At 45.5% G+C, this 20,879-nt stretch overlaps 1 protein-coding gene across 1 annotated transcript in view; it reads right to left on the bottom strand.

Moving 5' to 3' along the window:
• Positions 1 to 273: 273 nt before the first annotated feature.
• LOC128690535 (DNA-binding protein D-ETS-4) overlaps positions 274 to 20,879 on the bottom strand; it is a 36,987-nt gene continuing 16,381 nt past the window's right edge. Inside the window, exons 3-4 of the mRNA XM_053779220.2 lie at positions 18,304 to 19,356; positions 274 to 1,860 (exon numbers count right to left, since the gene is read on the bottom strand). Of these exons, the coding sequence (XP_053635195.2) occupies positions 1,520 to 1,860; positions 18,304 to 19,356 (1,394 nt within the window). The 3' untranslated portion in view covers positions 274 to 1,519. The remainder of the gene's footprint in view (positions 1,861 to 18,303; positions 19,357 to 20,879) is intronic.

Below are 20,879 nucleotides of genomic sequence, written 5' to 3'. Positions count from 1 at the left end.
AATAGTATCACTGGAAGTACTGTGTTCATACAGTGCCAGGGTTTATACCCGTCATGGATTTCCAGTTTTCCCACCCAGGTGCTCGGCCTGGGACCAGACTTTTCTGATGTATGTTCAGTAAAGAAGTTGCTGTTGGTGGCCCATTCGCCCATATACCAACCACCGCCTGGAGGTTCAAAATGTACAACTGGCCATGAAGTCATGGACCCGTGCGCCCTGCGCATGCGCCTTGAGTCACGGTAGTGTTACCCTCAGGTTAGGGAGACGCAGACAGGATGAACTTCGTCAGTTATTTACCCAATATATCGCCCTTTATAACAGGAACCCGACAGATCAATCAGGCCAGCAACCAGGAGGCCAGGTTTGGGACCGTGCCGCGGGGGCGGTGACCTCCGGGGCGACTACAGGTAATGACCTCAGCTGAGATGTTAAGAAATACACATAAGTTTTGGGTGGAGTATATTTTTGACAAGAAGCAAAATACATACGTATCCACTTCATTTAACACGGGGAAGGGGGAATATATATATATATATATATATATATATATATATATATATATATATATATATATATATATATATATATATGTACATATATATATATATATATATATATATATATATATATTTTTTTTTTAGGTTTTTATAACTACATATAAGTACTTCATAGCATAAATAAATAATATATATCTATTCTTAAACTATACATTGTAGTAAGATACTGGTGGTATCGACCTAGGCGAGAGGTGGACGTGGAAATGGCGTGTATACACCTCATCCACGCCCACACGCCCGTCCCACGCACATTAGGCGTGCAAACTTTCACACTGGCAAAACACACATCACTGCTGGGCTTGGTTGAGTGGTGAGACATGCCAACAACTCAACAAAGTCCATGGCAACCCAACCATGCATATGACAACTCAACTACGCCTATGACGCCCCCTTCAGCGACCTGAAGGAGGGGGTGGTGGGGGCGCCGCTAGGCCATGAGGAGGGGGGAGGGGTTGGCCGGTTCCTCAACCCGCCCTCACGGCTGTCAAACACCACCACCTTAACCTACACTTAATTACTGGTGTAGCCTCGCACACCACAACCTTAACCCTATACCTCTTTATTAACTAAAGTTGTTGTGGGTTGTGATGGAGGGGTCCGCAAGATAAGGGCGGCCCCCTACATCACCCTACCCACATCACAACAAATCTTAACACACTACCTTAAGTCTACCATAGAGCTAAGTAATAACATAGGCCTACGGACCGCTCAGGCGACACTAACTGATGCCGCCACGAACGTAAATAACACGAAGTTCATAGAACTTACACATGGGAATATATCATAGATATATGGTGTAAAAATAACGCACAGGGCCTTACTGCAGAGCTCAGGCCTGAGTTAGGCCGAGTCATCCACTGACCTTGTGCGGAATTAGGGGAAATTACCTTCCCCCCCTTAACACTAGGTTTGTCACTCACACAGACACACACAAGCATACTATGGGAAGGTCTGGCCGAGCCCTACAGGCAGTAGGGATGGCAGAACTGGTAGACGAGCCGCTGGGACCGTTCAGTCTTCTTCATGATACCTTTCTTGTAGTACTGACGGATGGAGCGGGAAAGCTTGTCGTAGTTCATGGCTGGGCGGTTCTTGCGTTTGCCCCACAAGCGAGCTACCCGTACGCTGTCTTCAATCTTGAAAACGCCCTTCTGCCGGTCCAGCCAGCGGATGCAAGAGCCATAGAGTTGCGGCTGCTGCAGCAGCTCCTTCAGGAACTGCCACAGGTGGATGTGGGTGCCACCGCGCCCACCGCTGCCACTACCGCCGCCGCCACCGCCACAGACCTCGTCCTCCGCCTCTTCTGAAAAAATGAACAAAAGTCTCTGTTGTTGACCGCTGTTAAAACAAACATGAATATTACACACCTTTCCTCCAACCTGCAAACTTCCTCAACCTGCAAACTTCCTCAACCTGAACACTTCCTCAACCTGTACACTTCCTCAACCTGAACACTTCCTCAACCTGCACACTTCCTCAACCTACACACTTCCTCAGCCTGTACACTTCCTCAACCTGTACACTTCCTCAACCTGCACACTTCCTCAACCTGCAAACTTCCTCAACCTGAACACTTCCTCAACCTGTACACTTCCTCAACCTGTACACTTCCTCAACCTGCACACTTCCTCAACCTGTACACTTCCTCAACCTGTACACTTCCTCAACCTGCACACTTCCTCAACCTGTACACTTCCTCAACCTGTACACTTCCTCAACCTGCACACTTCCTCAACCTGTACACTTCCTCAACCTGTACACTTCCTCAACCTGCACACTTCCTCAACCTGTACACTTCCTCAACCTGCACACTTCCTCAACCTGTACACTTCCTCAACCTGCACACTTCCTCAACCTGTACACTTCCTCAACCTGCACACTTCCTCAACCTGTACACTTCCTCAACCTGTACACTTCCTCAACCTGCACACTTCCTCAACCTGTACACTTCCTCAACCTGCACACTTCCTCAACCTGTACACTTCCTCAACCTGTACACTTCCTCAACCTGTACACTTCCTCTCTTCAGATAGTTCCTGACTATGGAACTGAACTTCTCCAGGCCGAGGGACTGACAACCTCAAATTCTACGACTTCAAGGGTGATGGACTGATTACATCGTCTTCACATCTCTACTGTTCCTGCCTACTTTCTGTATTCGACTGAAGAAGCCTACTGTGTAGGCGAAACGTTTCGGAATAAAGTTGCCTAACTGTTGCCTATGTGTCTTACCTACCGACTTGTAAATGGCCCAAGTCGGACCGAAACGTCGTCGTAAGCTCCTCTCTTCTATGTGCGGATTATTTGTGTATATGTCCTAGTGTTTGCTTACGTGTTTTTCTAAATCGATTTGTCGGTATCTATTATTAAGGTTTATACCAGCAGTAAGATACTTTATGGCAGTGAGCGTCAAAAAAGCACAAGTGTCTTCATTAACAAGCGTGACTTTTCGCACGTTGTGGAAACCATGTACAAACGCATGTTTGCCTAGAAGGCTGGGGTACCAAACCATAACAACCTTCCCATACCCGCACCAACACACATCCTCTCCCACAAAACTGGGAAACCCAAGCCACATTAGAATGATGGGAGTTGCAACACTGACCCGTTTAGCGGAGGAAGAACAAGCGGAAGTACTTAGATATAACACAGCAAAGTATAAACAAGGCAGCAAAAATGGGGTACCAGGTCACAATACACTCACAGGGTCACCTAATATCACCACCACACATTGTTCACACTATGTTCAATGTTCTCACCGGAAGCTGTGAACGTTCATGTTCCAACCACCATTATCACTTCTTAATACGAACCTCCCCCCTCTCTCAGTAGTAGTAACCAGTTACCAGTCTCAGTAGTAGTAACCAGTTACCAGTACCGTCTGACTCAACGATCAACCGTCTCTTGAGTCACGGTCTTTCATATTGTGCTGACCTCAGCAGTATTCAAAGACCCACTGGGTACTGGGCAGCCCGGCTAGCCAGTATATCGAGTAGTAGCAAGGAGATAGGTAACGGCTGGCAGGTCTCTCTCCACATATCGCCAATATACGTATAACAGCCTAAGTGAGTATTTCTACCCTAATCCACGTATACGAACTCCCACATGATAAATGGTGTGCAGCGGTGTGGAGCGTGGATTTACGTTTTTAAGGGTAATTCAAGGCGTTTGAAGGCTGTTTGTGTGAGTAGCGCCAGGGTCAAAGGTGATTCTCCAGCCACCAGCTCTACCCTCCGGCACCACCAGCCAAGCCTGACTCCCCTCACAGCTTTCATCCTGCAAGCCTGTTGCAGCCGTTTCAAGTTTCCTGGCTTAGTTCGTGTGCTAATTGCTTCAATCTCCGAGGGGTTGACCCGGATTTTGCAATTAAGCCAGTCAGTAAGCCAGACTGTGGAAGTGAACGCCAGTCAGCCTATCATCCAGCCTGTCTCCTGTCATCCAACTGCTCCTCCGTGCTTTGTGCATCGTTACACGTCTTCCAGTCATCCATTCTCGTGGGGTAAGCCAGTCAGCCAACCCAGCTTCTAACCCAGCTGAGAGAGAGAAGTAAGCCACGCAGTAAGAAGTAAGCCAGATTCCTCTGAGGTATTGTGTATCTCGCTTTGTGCTTCCTGTTGGATGCTAAGAGTGGTTTTCACCATTCCTGTGGCATAGAGTGGGTTAAACCATCTGTGGGTGAGTGGGGCGCGCGGCAGCCTCACCGTCCCCCCCCTTACCACTCTCTCCCACCACCCGGGGTGCGCGGCAGTACCCCAGCGAGAGTCACACCCCCCACTCTCTCCCACCAGCCATCCACTCATCTACCTGTGGTTGTTTGCACCCTTGTACCGGGTCCTAGTACTGTTTTGGCTCACATAATTGGTCAAGAGATTGTAGCTGGTGCCAACGAGATAAAGCCAGTTATGTGAGTTCGTCTAGAACGCACATTTCTTCACGACAACAGTGTGTGGGTGTAGGAGGAAACACCGCCCGCCCACAGGACAATATCTTCACCTCGTCACCCCATCACCGCCCGTCTACTACTCTCCACTTCAGTGATAATTTTTTTGAGACATTTTCTTGCATTTAAAGACATTTGCGTGTGTGAGACATTTATAGTAAAATTCTTGTGTACTCTAAACCTTGTGTTTTCAGTGTAAACGCAGTATTTTTGACTCATTATTTTTTAGAATAATTTTTCAGTGTTTTCACTTATATTATTCTGCTGTGTTTTTCTTATGCTACTCGTCTGTAGTAAGTATTATTGTGTAGTGTACCAGTCAGTCACTCTGTGTGAAGTGATTCAATTTTTTTTTGTATTCTTTCAGCGTTGTATTCTGCAGTGATATTTACCCCAGTATACCAAATTTTCCATTTATTTCTATGTGTGTCATTTTTTTTCGTATGCCAACAGTGTCTCATTTCTCTAATTTTTTCGCAGACTGTGTACCATTATTTTTGCCAGCAAAATTTTTGTCGTATCAGTCACAGCAAGATTTTTGTTGTATCAGTCACAGCAGAATTTTGTTGTAAGAATATTAATTTAAGAAGTAGGCTCCGTCATTGTAAGTGTTATATTCCCTGTTTTGTACCTGTGTTTTAATTTTTTTTTCATATTTTTATATTCTTGAACAAATTCACTCTTGATGCAATTTCAATTACTTTTAACGTAAAGTGTTTCCTTACTCTGTTGAGTAAATTGTTTTGTCTAATTTACAATTAAGAGTTAAAGTGTTCAATCAGTTTATTTTTTTTTTTCTTCATAATTTTAATTCATTATTTTACCTGAGTTTTCCCAGTGCAACTTATTACTGCAGTGATTATTTCTATACTTTATTTTGTTGCACTTGTTCTGAAGTGAATTATTTTGTTGAACTGTTCTGCAGTGAATTCTTTTCTTTTATTGATATTTTGTGCATTATATTTTAATTTTGTCTATGCATTCTTAGAAAATACTTAAATTTCCCAGTTAACAATTTAATAATTTTATTTGATACTTTCACATTGATTTAAAAATTTTAATTAATTAATTTCTTTATTAGCAAGAGTAAAGACAGCTCATTTTGAATTTAATTCAGTCTCCAGTAATATTTTTACTTGTATATTTCAATGTAAATTTTTTTTTTTCCTTGGTCAATAGTCCTTTAAATTGAGTTTTCATTCCTCTTGCAGTGTATTTAGGTATTATTTTGCAGACTTAGTTGTATATCTTCATTTCAATTCTAGAATTTTATATCATTTTTATTGTTCATTATTTTTGCCTTATTTGTTCTCGTGCTACTTTGCCATTATGTCTCACATACCGTCAAGTGATACTTTAGTGAATGTCGACACTCAGACCTCTCAGGCTACTACTGCTGGTCCTGTCATCAGTCCTCACAGTTCCTTACCGACTGACAGACCGACCCAGACACCGAGATATTATAGTTATACTCGTGATTCCCTTGATGCGTTACCTTTATTCAATGGCCATGTACATAGTCTTGAAGCATGGTTTGCAGCCATTCGTTCTCGTGCTAGTGCCCTAGGTGAAGGTCCTCCTTCAGAGGAAAGCCTTATCAGAATTGCTAAAGAAGCTCTTTATCGATCTCCTGCTGCTGTTCACGTTGTTGATCTCCTTGATATGCGAGACTTCAGGAACCTTACTAGGTGGTCACAATATGAGGAACTGATTCGTTCTTTCCTTGTCCCAGTAAAAACAGCTGATCCATATGTCGTTCTTAGAGAACTAGTGAATGCTACACCCATGAGTACTGAATCGTTGAGTGCATTTGCTGTTAGATTAGATAAACTTTTATCATCATTTATCAATGCTGTCCAATCATCATCTTTTCTCTCTGAAGAGGCTAAACCATTTACAGAATCAATTGCTAAAATAGCAGCTTTTGGAGCAATTAAAGAACTAATGCCACCTGCTTCTGTGTGTGCTTATGAGGCTGATCCTCCAACTGTAACGATGGAACCACTTACAGCCTTAAATCATGTACGTTCCTTGTGCCCCCAGGGTACTTTCCCTTGTATTAAAAGTAATGTCACACATATGCCTCAGTCTGCACCACCTCTTGTTTGCGCCACAGAGACAAATCGTAGTCGTCAATCATCTCAGAGATCACCAAGAACCAGTGTACAGAGTCGTTATACACCTCGTAGTATTCATAGTACATTCAGTAACCATAGTCGGCGGAATTGTTACAACTGTGGTTTCCGTGGACATATTGCAATTAATTGTCCTGATAGTTATCCTAAGAGACGTCGTACTGATGATGAGTACTCAGATCTTCCTTACTGTACTTATCATAGAATACATGGACATGACACATCTGAGTGTAATGCTCTCTATAACCTTCAGTACTCTAGATCTTTCCGTGGTCGTCCCAACCGCAGAACCCGTCGAGGAAACAGATCTCGTGGTTTTCAAAATAACCAGAACCAGGCTCATTCATTCAATTCTCAAACTAACCTGAACCAGGCTCGTTCTTCCCAGTCGGGGGAATTCGAGCGCCCCAGTCAAACCGCCCCATGGTGACAGTAGGTGATAATGAGTACACCATCCCCGTTCACAACTCCTTTGAAGCCTTAAGCAGTCTCGAGAATGACAACCCTGCCGAGGTTGTTGCTTCACATGTCTCTGACACAGATGATTTTGGGGATGGAGTAGAACAAGTCTTTTCTGATGACAATCCACCTTTTTGTTTGCACATAACTTCCAATGCAACCATAGGCCCTATAGTGCAAGCATCTGTTTATAATGCGCCCGTTCAATTGTTCATGGACTCTGGTGCGCAAATCAATATTATTAGGTCTAGTTTGTTTAAAGATAAGAAGTTACGACATGTCCTTCTCGTAGAACCGACTCCTGTGTCCTCCCTTAGTGGAGTATCTGGTTCTCACCTGCGTGTCCGAGGTACGACTGCCCTAACCTTTTCTATCCAAGGTAGAGACTTCACTGTTTCCTTCCTTGTTGTCGATCAGATTACTTTCCCTGGTGACCTTCTACTGGGATTTGCTTCCATGCGAGACTTACGCATTGTGCTCGACCCTTATCGATGGCATGCACAAATTGACGACTTGATCGTTCCATTCTGGGGTTACCAGCTTGGATCAGAAATCTGTCATACTGCTGCAGAGTATGATGTACGGATTAAGTCCTTACAAGCTAATGCTTTCTCCAGTAGCGTACCCAAGCGGTCAGGCACTGGTAATACTGTCACTCCCATCAGTGTTCCACCTATACCTTCAGAATTGCAGGATAGTCCGATGCCTCAAGTGTCCGAGGACGCTCAGATTGCCTTGAGTGCTCAACCTATCCCTGCAATGCCTGCTAGTTCGAGTAGTAGTTTCTCCACAGGGGACGCCTTGTCGGAAAACAATTACTTGCAACTAGTAATGCCATCTCTTGTTGACGTCACATGCCGTCTGCAGAAAGACGTTTCTGTTGCGGCTAGTGCTCTCACTAGAGTGTCTGTAGTTGTTCCTAGTGTTTCAGATGGTGATAACGTCCTAGTTGACAGTGATTCCTGCAAAGTAAAAGGTCTATTTGTTGAACCATCCTTACATGTTGTAAGAGATAGTAAGATCCATTTCTACCTGGCCAACACTTCTGGTCACAGTGTTCGCCTTAGAGCAAATACCAATCTTGTTGACCTTGTTCACTATCCTTACCCTGTTCAGGTAGAGGATGAGTTGTCACCTGACCAGTGGGTCGGTGCTATTTCTGCCGGGGAGACCTCATCCACCTCACTGGATCAATCTGTTCCACCAGTTGAGGAGAAAGACTTAGCTCCCACTGACTTCCCAGATGAAGTCAAGCGTTTGTTGACTCTGTTGAACAAACGTCGTAAAGCCATTGCTTTACCAGGTGAGAAGATGGGTATAACGAACTTATTGTCCCATCGTATTCCACTTGAACCTGGTACTAGACCTATCTACATACCTGCGTACAGAATGCCTCATTCACAAGTTGCTGTCGCAGAAGAATTGATCAATCAAATGCTTGATGATGGAGTTATTGCACCTAGCAATTCACCTTGGAATGCACCCTTGATACTAGTACCTAAGAAGGATGGTACTTGGCGTCCAGTAATTGACTTTAGGAAGTTAAACGCAAAAACCATTCCAGATCGCTTTCCACTCCCTGTACTGGGTGATCTTTTACGTAATATTGGAGATAACAAAGTCTTTTCAACCCTAGATTTGTTACAAGGGTTTTGGCAAGTCCCTCTTCACGAGGACAGCCAAGAGCTAACTGCATTCTCCACTCCTACAGGTCATTATCACTTCCTCCGTATGGCATTTGGATTACGATCTTCCCCTATCACGTTCTCAAGGCTCATGACTAATATCTTTAGAGGTCTCATAGGTAATGCACTTATGGTGTACTTAGATGACGTAATCGTCATGTCTAAAGACGTGGATACACACTTGAAAAGACTTGATGTAGTACTTGGTAAGCTTGAAGAAGCCAATTTAAAGATCAAACTGTCAAAATGTCAATTCTTCAGATCAGAAATTAAGTTTCTTGGTCACGTAGTCACTCCTAGAGGGGTTACGACTGACCAAAGTAAAGTAACTGCAGTACTAAATTTTCCAACTCCCAAAACTGCTGATGCCGTAAGATCCTTTGTGGGCTTAGCAGGTTTTTATAGATCTTTCATTGCCAATTTTTCTTCCATAGCTGCTCCTCTAACTGAGTTGCTTAAGAAAGATGCTCCTTTTGTTTGGACCTTCCGTCAAGAAAGAGCATTCCAAACTCTAAAAGAAAAGCTAACTTCTGCTCCAATTTTGAAATTTCCAGATTTTTCTAAGCCTTTCTATCTGACAACTGATGCTAGTTCAATTGGCATAGGTGCCGTACTAGCTCAGAAGACCGATGGCAAGTACAACGCAGTTGCATTTGCTAGCCGAGTCCTTACGAAGGCTGAACGTAATTATACAGTAACTGAGCAAGAAGCTTTAGCAATAGTATGGTCTTTAAAGCACTTCCGAGACATTATTTATCAGTACTCTGTTCATGTCTTGACAGATCATGCTCCACTGATACCCTTATTCCAGAACAAACAACCTACTGGAAGGTTAGCTAGATGGACCTTGACTATCCAAGAGTTCAATCCCACCTTTGAGCATTTACCTGGCAAGTCAAATGTAGTCGCAGATGCCTTATCGCGACATGTTAGTATAGTAACTGCAGACCCTCCATTTAGTGTTGAAGATGTAAAGAATGCTCAACGAACAGATCCCATGTGGTCTGGTGTGATACGATTCCTGCTCCAGGAAGATCTTATTCTGACTGTGAAACCACCAGCACCCATCAGTGACTTTCTCATGAACCAAGAATTACTGTATCGAACAGCCGAGTTGGGTACTCCTAGCAGAAGAGTATACCAGTTAGTAATTCCACAGTCACTAGTGAATGTAGCCTTACAGCTAGTTCACGATGTACCAGGTGTTGCACACCCTGGTATGGATCGTTCAGTAAAACAAGCCAGATTGAAATACTTTTGGCCTCGTATGGCAACTGATATTTCTGAGTATGTTAGGAAATGTAGTGTCTGCATGCAACATAAAGGCAATGCTAATGGTCCTAATCCAATCCAAGTGTATCCAACTACTAGCGAACCTTGGGAAAGAGTTGCGCTAGATTTGTTAACTAATTTCCAATGTTCCCTCCAAGGTAACAAACATCTGTGTGTTATGGTAGACCATTTCACCAGATATTGCGAGTTAGTTCCTATTGCAGACAAGACTGCCGAGACAGTAGCTAAAGCGTTTAAAGAACGCATTATCTGCAGGCATACCACCCCTAAGTCCCTAGTAACAGATAATGGAGGTGAATTCTGTAATGAAATTCTTGAAAATTTGTGTACCTTGTACAAGATCACTAAATCCACCATTGTTCCTCATCATCCTGCCAGCAATGGGTTAGCGGAACGAACCAATAAGAAAGTACTTGATGTCTTGAGAGCCACTATCAATCCCAATAGTGAAACTTGGGATGAAGTTATACCTGATGTGCAGTGTGCTATAAATTCTGCTTACAATGTTTCTATAGGTGACACTCCACATTATGCACTGTATGGTGTAGATAAACGTTTGCCTTATGAGTTGTTGTATTCTAATCCGAAACCAAATTACAACCCTGATGATTTCGTAGCAACTCGTACCAGCTTAGCTCAAAGTGTTTTTAGAAGAATCCGTGAAACACTTCATAAATCAACAGCAGAATTTACAAGAGTCGCAAATACTCGAGTAAAGCCATCCAAAATCAAAGTAGGTTCGAGAGTTATGCTGACTAATTTTAACAAAACGTCTGCTATGCCAAAGCTTGATCAAAGGTTTGTTGGTCCTTATCGAGTAGTTGAACATATCACTGGTAATAAGTATAAGGTTAGAGAGATTAGTACTGGTCAGTATAAAGAATCGCATTTGGATCATATGAAGTTAGTATGTGATGATAATGATGTTCCAACCCAGACTAATGTGACAGACTCTGACAATCCTCCTGATCCTGTACTCTCTTCCTCTGATACTCAGTCAGACGACCAACCTGAATGTCGTTATTCCCTACGTACACGACAGGTATTGAGAAATCCTCAAGTATCATTTGTAACTTCCAATTCAGATTTGCCTCAAATACAGCATGAGTTAGCCAATGCTACAGAGTTTGATCCTCCCAGAGATGACACCCATTCTGCATATGTCAATCACACCCTAGCAGAGTTGGGGTTAAATGTAAATAACCTGTATAGATGAATAATTACAGTATCAACTTATCAGTATTCAAGAATTTTTTTTTTTTGTGTTCATGTTCTCTCCGCATTCTGAGAGTTAACAGTCTAGATTTGCGTGCACCGAATCTGCCTTTCTGTTAAACACTCTTTCTTTGTATATATTCCTTCCTCAGAATCCGTAGATCACACGAATACAGATCGATCGATCAAAATTTTTGTTTTTATCACTTGTAATCTCAATGTTGAGTTCGTTGTTCATTTGTTGAGTTTTAAGTTGTACTATAGTATACCTTGTATTGCATTACAGTTTCAGTTACGTAAGCTTTCATTCCAATGTTCTACTTATGTATCTATAATGTTTAATGTTGTGTACTTTGACATTGTATAGAATCAGCCCAAGCCGTATACCTACCATCTCTAGTTTGTATTAGTTGTATGTCGGGACGACATACGTTAGCGTCGCCGAGCTCTCAGTAGTAGTAACCAGTTACCAGTCTCAGTAGTAGTAACCAGTTACCAGTACCGTCTGACTCAACGATCAACCGTCTCTTGAGTCACGGTCTTTCATATTGTGCTGACCTCAGCAGTATTCAAAGACCCACTGGGTACTGGGCAGCCCGGCTAGCCAGTATATCGAGTAGTAGCAAGGAGATAGGTAACGGCTGGCAGGTCTCTCTCCACATATCGCCAATATACGTATAACAGCCTAAGTGAGTATTTCTACCCTAATCCACGTATACGAACTCCCACATGATACCTCTACTTCGCCACAACCACTATTCCCCACTCCCTAATACCATCCTTTACCTCATCCCTGATAGTCTTTACTCAGTCCCCAATATCCCTTCTTCCTAACCCTTATCCATTATTTTCCAGTCCCTAATGCTCTTGACCCCTCGCTAATACCCAACCACCTTTATACACCTGTTTATCAATACACTACACCTGGCCACTTTTTCCTCATCTCCCGTCACCTTATACACCCATCAACCTGTTTCACTACGCTTAAAAGATCCCAGAAGTAACAAATCAAACTTGCCCTTACAGTCGTACCAGAATATACAGTTTTACGTGAGCATACACATCATTACATGAATATACATCCTATACTCGAGTCTTAACTGAGTATACACAGTATTACCTGAGTATACACAATATTACCCGAGTATACACTGTATACTCAGTCCTACCCTAGGTAGGTCTTACCAGGTAGGATAGCTTGTGCTAACAGGTCGGTTGCCGTGTTCCTCCCTTAAGTCAATGTGACCTGACCTGACTAGGTTGGGTGCATTGGCTTAAGCCGGTAGGGACTTGGACCTGCCTCGCATGGGCCAGTAGGCCTTCTGCAGTGTTCCTTCGTTCTTATGTTCTTATGTTCTTAAACTTATAATTTTGCGTTATCAATAGCTATGCTGGATGCACCCCACCAACTGCCAATTATTTCAGTATATAATTGGAGAAGAGAACGTCACTATATGACGTAGAGGGGGGATTTCATTGTATAGGAAATTAAAATATAATGGAGGGGAGAACCTCAAAATAGATGGAGGGAGCGAGCAGTACTGATTACAGAGACAGTCATATTTACACACGAATTCAATTGCCAGTGGAGAGAGAAGGGATTAGAGATGAGAGAGGGCAAGTTGAGGGAGGGAGGGGCAAGTTGAGGGAGGGAGGGGCAAGTTGAGGGAAGGAGGGGCAATTTGAGGGAGGGAGGGAGAACAGCGGCCTTGGCGGCCGGGAATCCCGAACGCAATGTTGTCGGTGCCCATGGTGTGTGTGTACTCACCAAGTTGTACTCACCTAGTTGAGGTTGCAGGGGTCGAGTCCACGCTCCTGGCCCCGCCTCTTCACTGGTCGCTTTATCATACCTCTGCGTGTATATGCGTGTGTGTGCATGTGTGTGCGCGCGTGTGTGTGCGCGTGTGCGCGCGTGCCCCATCCACAATATCGAACCCACATGACAAGTGTGTGGTGTGTGTGTGTGTGGTGTGTGTGTGGTGTGTGGTGTGTGTGGTGTGTGTGTGTGTGGTGTGTGTGTGTGGTGTGTGGTGTGTGTGTGTGTGTGTGTGTGTGTGTGTGTGTGTGTGTGTGTGTGTGTGTGTGTGTGTGTGTGTGTGGTGTGTGTGGTGTGTGTGGTGTGTGTGTGGTGTGTGTGTGTGTGTGGTGTGTGTGTGGTGTGTGTGTGTGTGTGGTGTGTGTGTGGTGTGTGTGTGTGGTGTGTGTGTGTGTGGTGTGTGTGTGTGGTGTGTGTGTGGTGTGTGTGTGGTGTGTGTGTGGTGTGTGTGGTGTGTGTGTCGTGTGTGTCGTGTGTGTGTGGTGTGTGTGTGTGGTGTGTGTGTGTGTGGTGTGTGTGTGTGTGGTGGTGCGCGTGTGGTGTGTGTGTGGTGTGTGTGTGGTGTGTGGTGTGTGTGTGGGGGTGGGGTGTGGGGTGTGGGGGGGGGTGGGGGTGTGTGTGGGGTGTGTGTGTGGGGTGTGTGTGTGGGGTGTGTGTGTGGGGTGTGTGTGTGGGGTGTGTGTGTGGGGTGTGTGTGGGGTGTGTGTGTGAAGTGTGTGTGTGTGGGTGGTGTGGGGTGTGTGTGTGGGGTGTGTGGGGTGTGTGTGTGGGGTGTGTGTGGGGTGTGTGTGTGGGGTGTGTGTGTGGGGTGTGTGTGTGTGTGGGGTGTGTGTGGGGTGTGTGTGTGGGGTGTGGGTGTGGGGTGTGTGGGGTGTGTGTGTGGGGTGGGGGTGTGTGGGGTGTGTGTGTGGGGGGGTGGTGTGGGGTGTGTGTGTGGGGGTGTGTGTGTGGGTGTGTGTGTGGGGGGGTGTGTGTGGGGGGGTGTGTGTGTGTGGGGGTGTGGGGAGTGTGTGGGGGTGTGGGGGGAGTGTGTGGGGTGTGGGGGTGGGGGGGGTTGTGGGGTGTGTGTGTGTGGGGGTGGGTGGGGTGTGTGTGTGTGGGGGTGGGTGGGGTGTGTGTGTGGGGTGGGTGGGGTGTGTGTGTGGGGGTGGGTGGGGTGTGTGTGTGGGGGTGGGTGGGGTGTGTGTGTGGGGTGTGTGTGGGGGGTGTGTGTGTGGGTGGGTGTGTGTGTGGGTGGGTGGGTGTGTGTGTGGGTGTGTGTGTGTGTGTGGGGTGTGTGTGTGTGTGTGTGTGTGTGTGTGTGTGTGTGTGTGTGTGTGTGTGTGTGTACTCACCTATTTGTGGTTGCAGGGGTCGAGTCCTAGCTCCTGGCCCCGCCTCTTCACCGGTTGCTACTAGGCCCTCTCTCTCCCCGCTCCATGAGCTTTATCAAACCTCGTCTTAAAACTGTGTATGGTTCCTGCCTCCACTACGTCATTTTCTAGGCTATTCCACTGCCTTACAACTCTGTGTGTGTGTGTGTGTGTGTGTGTGTGTGTGTGTGTGTGTGTGTGTGTGTGTGTGTGTGTGTGTGTGTAAGTTAATTTCCGTACATGCACCTCCACTTATCGTGTGGTCGCCAGTACTATTTTGTATACTTCACACAGGCCTCAGGTCTTACTCATGCACACGTTAGCAACACTCGTATACACGCTGGCAACACTTGTACGCTTCAGCAACACTCGTCTACACGTAAGCAACGCATGTGCACATTTAAACATTTGCACATGCTTTAAAAACTGAAGTACACATTTACTTGAATACATTTGCAACATGAGTGTGCACATTAGCAACACCTGCGTACACATTAGAAGCATGTACACATTAATAGGACGTACACACATACCTAACACTCGTTTGCACAATAAACAGATATGCACACACTACAAACAACAGGTACACATCAACAATGAACGTACACATGTACACTACGTCATGTACGTCCAACACTCGACTCCACCTAAAATGAAAGCTCTGACGTCACACACCTCTGGGTTGTCTTTTATCACAAACTTTGCAAAAATATTAACCCAAGACAACTACAGTATAAAACAAAAAGTAAACTGATACTGTCAGCGATTCATGCAGGTCATGGTAGGGAAGTGGCGTTGCAACAACAGTAGTACATAACGGGAGAAAAAATGGAGGTTGGAGTGGGTAGAAGCGTTGAGATTTCCACGGGTCCCTGATAGAGGCTAGCACTGGTATCACCTTGAGCCTGACACAGCGAGGACCCGTCGCAACAACCGATCTTACGATGCCTCTACACAAGGCCCAAAGCCACCCACCCTCACATAGGTCCTTATGATAAATGCCTTCACTAGCCTCAATTGTTGCGTTTCGCGTGTAACACACAAAGACAAGTGTAGTGTGGCTGTGATTCAACCAGCCTCGGGGGTAGGGCGGGGTCACTCTGGCAGCAGCAACACTCTTGTGCCTTGTTTGTTGTCTGTTTACAGTTAAGGCAATGGCAGCAGCAACAACCCCCCCTTCCCTGCCCGCCCAGACACCAACAGTGGAAGCAACAAGTCTCTCCATTCCCTACAGTGGCACCCCTACCCCAAGTGGCAGCGGCAACCCACCATGACAGTGGCAGCAGTAACCCACTCCCACTGTGGCACTCAAGTGGCTAGTCTACCCAATTCCACCCCCTCCTAAAGTGGCTAATTTCCCCTACCCACAGTGGCCAACTCTCCCTATCCATAGTTCTTCTTCCCTATAGTGATACCCCCACCTCCACAATGCTTATCCTTCATCCACACAGTGGCACAGTTCCCTTACAGTGGCTACCCTCCCACACCTCTCCTTATCCATGATGGTGGCAACATCCCTCCCCTACACCACAATACTCACACAAACATGTAACTATGAGTTTACTTTCAGCCCTATTTTAGAGATCAAAATACCCTTGACTCATGGTATATATAGGTGATATGCTACGTTAATGACTATCATGCAATCGACGTACGCCATCTCCTCTTCTCAGGTATATCTTTGCAGATGTCAATAAAGAATCGCATTATACTGCAGTTGTGCATTTTTTCCAGTAACAGCCTGCTTGAACAGACAATCAACAGAAAAGCCTGGCCCCAGGCTCACAAAAACTTTCGAAACCGGTCACAGGTAGGTACTGGTTTCACGAGTAACCTTACAATCTTGTCCTATCTATGCTTCTCCATTGTAGGCAAGTATAATTAATTCGAATAGTCCTTCCCTTGTAGCTCTTACAAATGTAGCCGAAAAAAATTTTTTGTTTGCCAGCCTTGCATATGACATAAGATCAGTAATGAGGTACATAATAAAACTATCAAACAACCTCTTAAAACGGCATTCTTCCCCTCCTTCCTGATGTCTAACTATGCCCCGTGTATCTTTTGAGTCTGTAATAACTTTTGATACATAAGTGGGAAGGAACACTACAGCAGGCCCACTCATGTACCCTTCAACCTTTCTGTAATTAAAGCTACCGAGTTTTTGCCTCATGGCCCACTCATGTACCCTTCAACCTTTCTGTAATTAAAGCTACCCAGTTTTTGCCTCATATCTTCCCTAATTTAACACCTATTCAAAAAAGTGCTCAGCCTATTTTCCTTGGAAAGGCTTTTAATAAATGGAATCAACTTCCTTCTCTTTATATGTTCGAGCGCATTTATGTTAATCCTTTAACAGGGAGACCAGAAGAAAGCAACATAATCTAAATGAAGTCTAACTGAAGATACGAGTATATAGACCTGAAGTACAACCTTAGAACTTCTATCATTTATACTCCTTGATATGAAGCCAAGAATTCTTTTAGCTTTATTGTGAACCCTTAAACCCTCCTAATCATTTTTCACATTCACTTTGACTAAGAACATTGTTTTACTTAAGTGCTATTTCTTTTTCCTGGGATTATAAACTTAAACTTGTCTGCATAAAACTACATTTGCCATTTCTCCGACCACAACAGCAATTACTGATTCCATCAACTTTCCCACAATTAGTTAGGTTAACTGGTCTATAATTTGAAGTTAAGGGGCCTATCTCCCGCTTTGTAATTGGGTACCACTTGATTTTTTCCATTTACCCGGTACGATACCGTTTGTAGCGACGATACCTGTTTGTGTATTAAGTTCCTCCTTACAATCCTTTAGAAGCCTTGAAAACAGCTCCTCAGAGCCGGGTGACGTGTTTGACTTCAAAGTTACTAGTTACGTCTGTTTAGAAAGTTCTTATTTATCATGTCGCTAGTGACTTTGATATTGCATTATTTATTTTCGTCCTAAATAGTATAATTATTGATTTCTGGAATTGCGTTTGTATCCTCGTGTAAAATCTGAGAGGAATTATTGAAAACGGTGCACATTTCCTTTCACTAACAGTAAGCTGACCTGAACCCATCTTTTTCTTAATCTTCTTACTTACCTGAAAGAAAACCTTTTAACCAACCACAGCTACCAGTCAGAAACCACCTCCCTCAGCATCCATTTCTCCACACAGGTTAACTCCCCACATTCCTGTTCTACAAGTGTCGGGTCCCTAAACAACCAACAAACATCCAGCTAACTTTCATTAAAATAAAACGTGATTGAAAACCTCTAAATAATAACACCAGCTTATAGTAGGTGGAGAGCACAAGGCTGACTGTTCAAGGAAGGCATCACAGAAAAGGTCTCAGAGATACCCTTCAAGGTGTGCCTTGATGCTGGTAAAGGGATTCTGATCCAAAGAGCTGGAGGCAACCCCTTCTTTGGATCAAACCAAATGACCTTATATTCAGCAGTCTCCATTACCCCTCTGGGTTTATTGTTTTCCCATTAATATAATAAAAATGGTCTCGAACATGAGATAACAATGAACAATAAATCAGTTACCGAGGTCAGTGTGCTTCAGACACATTTAGTCTTAAAATTAGAATTAATCCAGTACCTAAGGATGTTTAGTCACAGAAAAAATAATTGTCTTTTTTTACTTATCAGTATTACTGAAGGAGGTAGTGATAGCCTATTGTTAAGTCAACTGTCCAAAATGCTTGATTTTTCAATAAAAAAATCCTGAAAAAATACAAAAAATGACGTGCTGCGTCACTCTAAGATTTGGAATCCTCATACATACTTTTGTTGTTCAGCGCTAACTTCATGAAAATTACCTAAGATACTACAACACAGTGGGTTGAGGTACTCACCATCAGAATCATAGGCGTCGTCCTGGGGAGAGTGGGCGGGGACGCGGGTGGTGTGGGCGGCCTTGGGGCTGCTGGCTTGCTGCTGGAGAAGAGCCGTCATCTCGAGACACTGTTCTTCCAGGTAGACGCCTCCATTGGCCTGCTGCTGCGGTGGAGGAGGAGGAGGCTGTGGAGCTGGGGTGCCCGGCTGGGGTTGGCAGGCTCCTGCACCACCATTACCACCCTGCAGATGTTGCTGCTGTTTTTGCTGCTGCTGCGTCACCTGCACTACTGATGTGGGCACCTGGCCCAGGTTACTTGTTATAGGGATAGGAGGAGTCGATGGAGAACCCAGATGATTGGGAGACCCCAAATGACTGGGGGAACTCAGCTGGTTAGGAGTTCCCAGATGGTTAGGAGACCCCAGATGGTTAGGGGACCCCAAATGGTTAGGGGATCCCAGAGGGTTAGATCCTAGATGGTTAGGGGATCCCAGATGGTTAGGGGATCCCAGATGGTTAGGGGATCCCAGATGGTTAGGGGACCCCAGATGGTTAGGGGACCCCAGATGGTTAGGGGATCCCAGTTGATTAGGAGATCCCAGCTGGTTAGTGGTCCCCAGTTGGTTAGATCCCTGTTGATTCGTGGACCCCATCTGGTTAGGGGAGCCCAGTTGACTTGGTGACCCTATCTGAGGGGAACCAATCTGGCCAGAATTTTCCAGCTGGTTTGCTTGTGGCACTTGCTGTTGCTGCTGACAGGGCTGTTGTTGCTGTTGAAGGTGCTGCTGACCTTGGGGTCCTTGCATCTGGCTTGGGTCAGGGTGCAAACGATACCTGTACTGGTACTGAGGCAGTCTGGGAGCAGCGCGTAATGCCCCCCTCCAAATCTCCAGCTGGGCATAGAGCAACTCTCCCCCAACGGGAGCCAGCTGGCGGAACTGCGCCTCAGTCAGCTTCAGAAGCGCAGGACCGCCCAAGTTCCAGAAGTTGAGCATGAGAGGAGGAAGGTGGAGTTGCGCAGCTTGCAGGTTCAACCATGCGCGCACGTCAGCCACGCTCCACAAGGCGGGGTCTGCAACACAACAACAATCTTACTGACACCGGTTCTTGCAACTCACCAACACTAATATAAACACACCTACCTCCTGTGATGCCAATAGGAACACCCAGAGTTGTGTATATATACTATCCACCAGTGTGTGTATATACAGTGTATGTATACTATCCTATGCACCAGTATATATATGTACTATCTCAGTGTGTATAGATTTTCTCAGCATTTATTGGGTATTATAATTCATATTTACAAGAGTTCTTAACGTTAATGTAAGAGTAAATTGTAGCCTTAATGACTTCGTTCAATCGATAGGTTTTTACAAATATTAAGCCTCTGCTGTATGTAGATGATGTCAGTGAAGCTGATCCCAAACTTTTACAATACACTGTGTTGCGACTTATTTTTAAAATAAACTTTAATTCCACTGTACAAGGTTGTCAACATGCCACTTCCCTACTGACACTGTCACTCCCATCATCACTTACTACACTGCACACGAAGCAGAAAGTGACACTTGAGCACAAAACACCAGATTATCGTGATTTAAGCCACAGCAGAAGCAGCATCTGCCGCACCTACCGGCCACAGCAGCAGCAGGCGACGGAGCTGGCAGCGATCTCGACTTCGTGGACAAGTCCGCCATGTTTGTCGGGAATGGCGGTCGAGATATTAAGAACTGACGTCTCGTGTGGTAAGTATGTATCAGGTGCAGCTGGGCGTGGGGCGGCCTGAATGAGGGAGGTGTGATCGAACTCGCTGCCCTGGCCAGACTATGCACCTTCAGATAATGCTGATGACAGAGGGTAACACTTGGTGACGTCACAACCCACGTCACAAGATCCTGCTCAGGCCCGGGAGGACCAGCAGGCATTTCCCGCACACCCTTTATTTTACCCGCTCCTGCCGCCACAGGCGCAGGCGGTGGACGCTAGCGGCTAGTATCGCTTCTACTGCTGAAGTGGTCACCGCTACGGAGGCAGCAGGCTAGGGTAAAGTTGCTTTAGGCTGAGAGGTGGTGCTAGGCTGGCTGGGCGCGCGCCAAGGTTACTGCCCTCACCCAGCAATCCCCTGATAGCTGAGAAGCCATACCCAGGTGGTCCACCACCGTCCAGCCACCACCATGCTCTCCAGCAGCTGTACCCAGCTGGCCCACCACCATGCTCTCCAGCAGCTGTACCCAGCTGACCCATCATCGTCCAGCCCTCTACCATGCTCTCCAGCAGCTGTACCCAGCTGACCCACCATCGTCCAGCCCACCACCATGCTCTTCAGCAGCTGTACCCAGCTGGCCCACCATCGTCCAGCCCACCACCATGCTCTCCAGCAGCTGTACCCAGCTGGCCCACCATCGTTCAGCCCACCACCATGCTCTCCAGCAGCTGTACCCAGCTGGCCCGCCACCATGCTCTTCAGCAGCTGTACCCAGCTGGTCCACCATCGTCCAGCCACCACCATGATCTCCAGCAGCTGTTATCCAGCTGGTCCACCATCGTCTAGCCACCACCATGCTCTGCAGCAGTTGTATCCAACTAGGTACA

The sequence above is a fragment of the Cherax quadricarinatus genome, chromosome 29 (genome assembly GCF_038502225.1).
Source record: "Cherax quadricarinatus isolate ZL_2023a chromosome 29, ASM3850222v1, whole genome shotgun sequence".
NCBI lineage: Eukaryota > Metazoa > Arthropoda > Malacostraca > Decapoda > Parastacidae > Cherax > Cherax quadricarinatus.
This window is presented reverse-complemented; position numbering and strand designations above follow the sequence as displayed.